We start from the raw sequence: 6,293 nt of genomic DNA, 5'->3' as shown, positions 1-6,293 counted from the left end.
CCCGACGGCAGCCGGGCTGCTCTCGCCGCTGCTGGCAGAGGGGGCGAAGCGTCGCCCCTGGGAGAGTTACCATCAGTAGCCGAATAAAATCCTCCACATCACCTCGCGCTGAGGATGCGCTCGGGTTGTGACGCGTTGGCCCCGTAGCTCTTCGCAGCTTCCCTCCCTGCGGGCCGGTTCCAGGGTGGAGCTGGCGAGAGGAGCCCTTGTGTTTCGGGAGCGGGCTGGTTCAGGTCGCCAACACTGGCTGCTCACATCCCCACGTTTATGTGAACCACAGCTTTTTAGGTAACGTAACTGTCTGTGCTAGTCATGAGGGATTTAACCTTAAAGTTGGAGGGGGAATGGTCAGCGCTTGACCCCCGCTGAGTCTCAGCCCTTCAGCTGCTCCAGCTGCCACCCGAAAGGGGCTCAGCGCTGGCGAGCTCGGCACGTCGACACGTCCCCTGCCCGCCCGATGTTCACCGCTCTCGGGAGAAGTTTACCGAGCCAGTAGAGCTTGGCCCGACCCCGTTACCTCCCTGCTAGGAGCAACCCAAGCCAGTTGGGTGCATTTGGGTACAGGAAGAAGCTGGAAACACTTCACCTGTGCCACTGCTCATTTTAAAACAGCCTCAGAGTTTAAGGGACTCCAGTTTACTGGCTTGCTGTGCCCTCTAGAGGACACTCTACTTTCTTCTTTTCCATGAGCATGGAAACTGAATTTTAAAAGTTGTGTTTTGCAGTGTGTGAGGCTGGTTTTGCAGTATCCAAAACACCATTTGACGTGCCCTGAGCGTTCACTGAAGGGGGGGGGTGGCAGAGCTTACCAGGGTTCACAGTGCATAACGGCACTGAGGAGCTGTGTATATCCTTTGCATCACTAAATGAGATAATAAGGATTAATTTTTGTTAATCACTGAATTCCTAATAGATGCGGTGTATCAGTCAAGTCTAGGAACTGTTATTTAGTCCAAGAAGTAATTGCCTGATATTTAAAAGTAAAAAAACTCATACGCCACATCTCTTATTTGTGAAAAACACAAACCACACTTAAATATTTGCTTTGTCTGGCTGGATACAAGTTCTTTATACATTTTGTCTAATGCATCAGTGTCAGCCAGAACGCCCTCACTCTAAACTTCCCTGTCCCTGCTTCTGGCTTTGGGTTACAAGAGAAACAAAACGATTGCTTGGGTTATACTCTCCTAAAATTCTTGCTGCTGGCCTTTTCTCAAGCACCGTTATTGTCTCCTGGGCAGTGCGGAAGACTTTGCTGTCCCGTTCCTGTGAAGCTGCTGCTAAACCTCCCAGGCATCACATGCTGGAAACCTTGCTCTGAAATACTTAGGCTCCGTCCTTTGAAATCCCAAATCCTGGTACCAGCGGTGATCTGCGAGTTACCAGCCTGCGCAGCAGAGGAGAGGCACGGGCGCCTGTTGCCACATCGCGTCATCTCTGTCCCTCTTGGTGCCCGGAGTTTAAGATTCTGTTCTTGTACAGTAATCGCAGGCGATGGAGCCAAGAGGTGATTTATTGTCAGGAATTCAGGTGGAAGGTGCAGCTATTACTCAAGACACTGAGCATTAAAGCCAAACAAAGAGTTAAAGTTGATATAAGCCTGGACGCGTCTCGGTGGTTTTCGATGCAGTTGCGTGGCTGTGCCCGTCTGTGGCAAGACTGTTACGGGCTTCCGCTCTTAATAGCAGAGAATTTAGTGGTGTTGGTGTAGAAGGAAAATAATACCATGGAGTATTTAAACTTGGGTAAGTGAATAGGTGTGAACTGTTTGTGTTGGGTTTCCTTCAGATTCAGTCCCTTGGGTGGGGAAAAGTCACAACTTACAACTATTTGCATTAGGAAAGGAAAAAGGAAAAGGGGGGGGGGACAGGTTGCCTTTCAGCACATTAAAGAGAAGCAGCAAAGTGACCTGTTTGTCCCTGGATTAGGGGTGGGCTCTGGTCTCCCCCTGGTGCAAGCAGAGCCCTGGAAAGCCTCCGTATCTTCTAGGGGGTGAAGTGGCTGATGGAAAAGCTTCTAACCTGAAGGAGTTCGCCATTCCGATGTGTTGTGGCTGCATCCTGGCTCGTGGCACGCTTTTGAACGGGGGAGCTTAATATCCACAAGGAGAGCAGAAATTGATTGAACTCGTCCATATTTATTCAGAACTGAGAGATTCAGGATTAATCTAGCAGGAGGTCGTAAATAATTTTCCTTTGCAGCCTGAAGTAGTTGTTTGCTTGTTTTTATTAACTCGTTCTCTGTATTTTTCTTTTGATTTGCAGTGAAATAAAGAGAGAGAAGAGAGTCCCCTCACCGGACGTGATAGTGTTATCTGACAATGAACCTTCTAGCCCTAGAATGAATGGTTTAACAAAAATAGCATTAAAAGAGACCAACACGGAGGCACTCATGGTGAGTCGTCTTGTCTTGACACTCTTTAAGTTGTGGCATCCAGAAAGAAGAAAATGCAGCACTCGCTCCTGCGACAGCACCTGCGGCCACCGGGTCAGGCAGATACGTGGTTTGATAAAGACGGACTTGCGAGCAGGGCATCTCAAAGCTGTTAAAGGCTGATTTCAGAATTGTCTTTTTAATGGACGCCGTGTCCCTTGTTCAGCATGGCGTAACACAGATTCGTGGTCTGACTCTCCATTGGACTTTGTTTACTTGGTTTGCTACTGAAAATATCTCAAACTTTTTTTTTTCTTGCCTTTGAGTTCTTTCTCCATACTCAGCTTGTGTCCATATATTGCAGGCCTGTCGGTGATATTAAGACATACGTGACAATTGTAATGCTGTGCGTTCTTGTCGTAACTTGTATGGTATCTAACTTTTCCCTCTCCCCCCTCCCCGTTTTCCCATCCTCTGTTGCCTTACCCGGCCCTGCAGAAAAGTAGTCCGGAGGAGCGTGAGAGAATGATTAAACAACTAAAAGAAGAGCTACGGTTAGAAGAAGCAAAGCTTGTTTTATTGAAAAAGTTACGGCAAAGTCAAATCCAGAAGGAGACCACTACTCAGAAGGTATTTATTTTCCTACAGATACTTATCATGTCAGCCTTTGAAATGGAGGGAGGGAAATATAAATAACTGTGGTGGTTGCCATAACCTTTGGAACATAAGATCGCTTTCAAGTAAAGCATATCTCGCTTTTCATAAAATCTTTATGAAGTTCACAGTGGTTTATCCTGTTAACCATTCCTTTCTGTGGAATTCCCTTTTTTGTCTTGCCAAGACAGTTTATCCGCTGAACTGTATTCATAAGCTGAAGACCTTTTTGTTAAAACTCAGATGCATTTATGAATGTAATATACTTCCCATTATTAAACACTCCCTCCAGTCCCTAATGCCGCGTAGAGATGGCTGAAACACATTCGGAGGAGATTCTTGCACATCCCAGATGTGCTGACAGGTAGAGTGAAAGCGTTTGAACCCCAGGCTTTGGGAGCTGGCAGCTGAGGGCTGTGTTTGTGCTGCATGGCAGAAGCCCAGCTCTGGATTCCAGGTCTTACCAGGTGAAGTAAGTCTGCGGTTAGCTGCACGCTTTCATCATCCAAAAATCCAGGCAGCCCCTGGAAGGAACGGTTCAGCCCTCCCGCCCTGAACTCCCTTCCCTTCCTCCTCTTTTCTCCCCACCCCTCATCTCGCACAACCGCGTGCAGCATCCAGAGCGCTGGGAGGAGAACTGTTTCCATCGGAAGAACAGCCTGCCTTGCCCTCGGAGCGGCTGCCCGCTCCGCTCATGCTGGCACCGAAGGGCAGAGGCGGAGGGTGGCGGGAGAAGAGCGGAGGAGGTTGGGAGGCGAGGGGGCGTGCGAGCACCCCACGCGCTGCTATCAAGGCACAGGCGAAATTTCAAGTATCTGTAACAATGGCAACGAAATGATTTTATTTTACAGCGTGTGATGCTGATTTGATGGATTTTTGCAATGGGGGCGATGTGTAGATGGAAGTGCACTTCACGGTGCAGGTGGTGGAGGTTACTACAGCTCTCCTGGCTGCTTTTGGTTGTTTTATTGGCATCTTTCTCCTTCTGACTGCTTCAGTAGATGGGATTAGAACTAATGCAAGTACCTGCATCACTCAGCTCACTGCTGAACACCGAGCAGCGAGCTCTGGATGTTTGAACTAACTAGGGTGAAATGGCATATCCTAAACTTCTTAACACCTGAAGTCTTTTTTTTCCTAAAGTTTTTTTTCACTTTTCATTATGCTTGAACCTAGTTAGTTGAGACTCGTCGTTATGGTGGATAAGACTGAAGCGGGCTCTAAGCTAAGACTGCTAAAATAGATTTCCCCGTTGCTCTGCTTTTGGTGTACAGACTCTTTTCCTGGTATAATCTTATCGCTACTTACCTAATAATTTCTTCATTTAAATACGCATGTTGAGTTGCTTGGAGGAAGAAAGGGATGGGGGAGGGGGAAAACCACAGTCTTTGAAGATTCTCTTACTGAGGCGCAAGGAGGTAAACGCTTTTATTCCCTTAGCTTCTGTAATTCTGCTTACACCCTTACACTCGTCTGCTTTCTTTCTGGTTTTTCCTCTTCCAGCCTGCTGGTTCCTCTGGGAGTGCTGTGGCCACCCCTCCGCCCTTGGTGCGGGGACCGCAGAGTGTTCCTGCTGGCAAGCCGTCCCTCCAGGTCAGTGGGGCGGGCCAGGCTGCCAGGTTTAGGGCACGGAGCAGAGACAAAGGTGCACAGCGTAGGAAAGACAGTCCCATCACATTAATGGCTTGGAGCCAGGTGGAATTTATTTTTTTTTAACTCCCGAAACCCCGCTATAAGCTTTGTAAGAATGGCTGGGGGGGGAGGACAAAAGAGGGTGTCACACGTGAAGATTCTCTTACTGAGGCGCAAGGAGGTAAACGCTTTTATTCCCTTAGCTTCTGTAATTCTGCTTACACCCTTACACTCGTCTGCTTTCTTTCTGGTTTTTCCTCTTCCAGCCTGCTGGTTCCTCTGGGAGTGCTGTGGCCACCCCTCCGCCCTTGGTGCGGGGACCGCAGAGTGTTCCTGCTGGCAAGCCGTCCCTCCAGGTCAGTGGGGCGGGCCAGGCTGCCAGGTTTAGGGCACGGAGCAGAGACAAAGGTGCACAGCGTAGGAAAGACAGTCCCATCACATTAATGGCTTGGAGCCAGGTGGAATTTATTTTTTTTAACTCCCGAAACCCCGCTATAAGCTTTGTAAGAATGGCTGGGGTGGGAGATAAAAGTAGGATGTCACACGGAGATAACTCCCGTAAGCTTATCTTTCAGTGGCTGTTCATCCTGATCCACTCTGCTGATAAATACATCCATGCTAGTACTAACGACCTCTGGCGAAAGAGGATGCCGTGGAGCTATGTCATAGAAATATTGTGGCAGCCTGTTGCCGTACCCTCGAGAGACATAATTGTGCCCTCAGTGTGATTAACTGCGAGAGCTGAGTGAATCACATGATTTTCTCTTTTGGCTTGGTGGCTGAATGGCACACGATGGTAGGAAAGATCTTGGTTCAGACTAAATTAAATGAAATGTTGGAAAGCCTGGGGGAAGAAAAAAAAAAAATAAAGCAGAGGCAATTGACATCTATCAACCCAATCTTCCTCTTGAGTCTAGTGTCTTGTTTTGCTTTTGGATGTAAAACATTTCGGGTTATTTACCTTGGGCTAACTCGAAACAAATTTCAAAACTGCTTCAGCACAAAATGCTTTCACTTGGAAAATGGCAACTCTTCATTTCAAAATCCCCTAGAACGCGATACTCGAGGGGAGGGGTGAATTTGCGACCCATTTGGGGAACATTCACAAAGCCTAAAGCAATCTGGCAGTTGGAGTAATCTCTTCCTCGAGGCGAGTTGCCTTCACTGAAGACAGCACTTTCAGAGGAACTGGACCACGAGTTAAATCTTCAGCAATCAGACAATGAACCTTCGGTTGGACAGAGCAGAGAGCTAAGACTCCAGAATTGAAGTTATTCTGTCTAATTTGCGGTGTTTGGGCAAATTAACCTCACCTCCAACTGCTTTTGTTTGACTGTAAAAGCTCTACTAATTCCTGTGTGTAGGAGTTGAGTTAACATTTGGTCTTCAATGGAAAGGCGTGACAGAAGCGGATAAAAGTTCCCACCTGCCTAAATCCGTGCGTGTGGTTACACATGGTAGCTCACAGAAGTTTAGCTCCAGTGTTTTTGGAAGCTTTCACTCACCCAGATGGTCAGTCTGGGGCTTGAGTGAGGGAAGTGGCAAGTAAAGCCACGTGGATAGGATGGAGAGGTTTGGTGCTCTGGAGCACTGAGTGCTTCTCGGGCTCGATGGCGTAGCGTTAGCGGTCTGCA

At 48.0% G+C, this 6,293-nt stretch overlaps 1 protein-coding gene across 3 annotated transcripts in view; it reads left to right on the top strand.

The window, feature by feature from the left end:
* Positions 1 to 6,293, top strand: part of GATAD2A (GATA zinc finger domain containing 2A) — a 48,428-nt gene that overhangs the window by 35,587 nt on the left and 6,548 nt on the right. For 2 of the 3 annotated variants that reach the window (XM_035890634.1, XM_035890633.1), the window contains 2 exons: positions 2,265 to 2,394; positions 2,872 to 3,003. In XM_035890634.1, coding sequence (XP_035746527.1) covers positions 2,265 to 2,394; positions 2,872 to 3,003 — 262 coding nt within the window. Of the gene's footprint in view, positions 1 to 2,264; positions 2,395 to 2,871; positions 3,004 to 4,530; positions 4,621 to 6,293 lie in introns of all 3 variants that reach the window. The other variant, XM_035890635.1, reaches the window with a different exon arrangement.

This window comes from Egretta garzetta, unplaced genomic scaffold (assembly GCF_000687185.1).
Source record: "Egretta garzetta isolate BGI_Z169 unplaced genomic scaffold, ASM68718v1 scaffold683, whole genome shotgun sequence".
Taxonomy (NCBI): Eukaryota; Metazoa; Chordata; class Aves; order Pelecaniformes; family Ardeidae; genus Egretta; species Egretta garzetta.
This window is presented reverse-complemented; position numbering and strand designations above follow the sequence as displayed.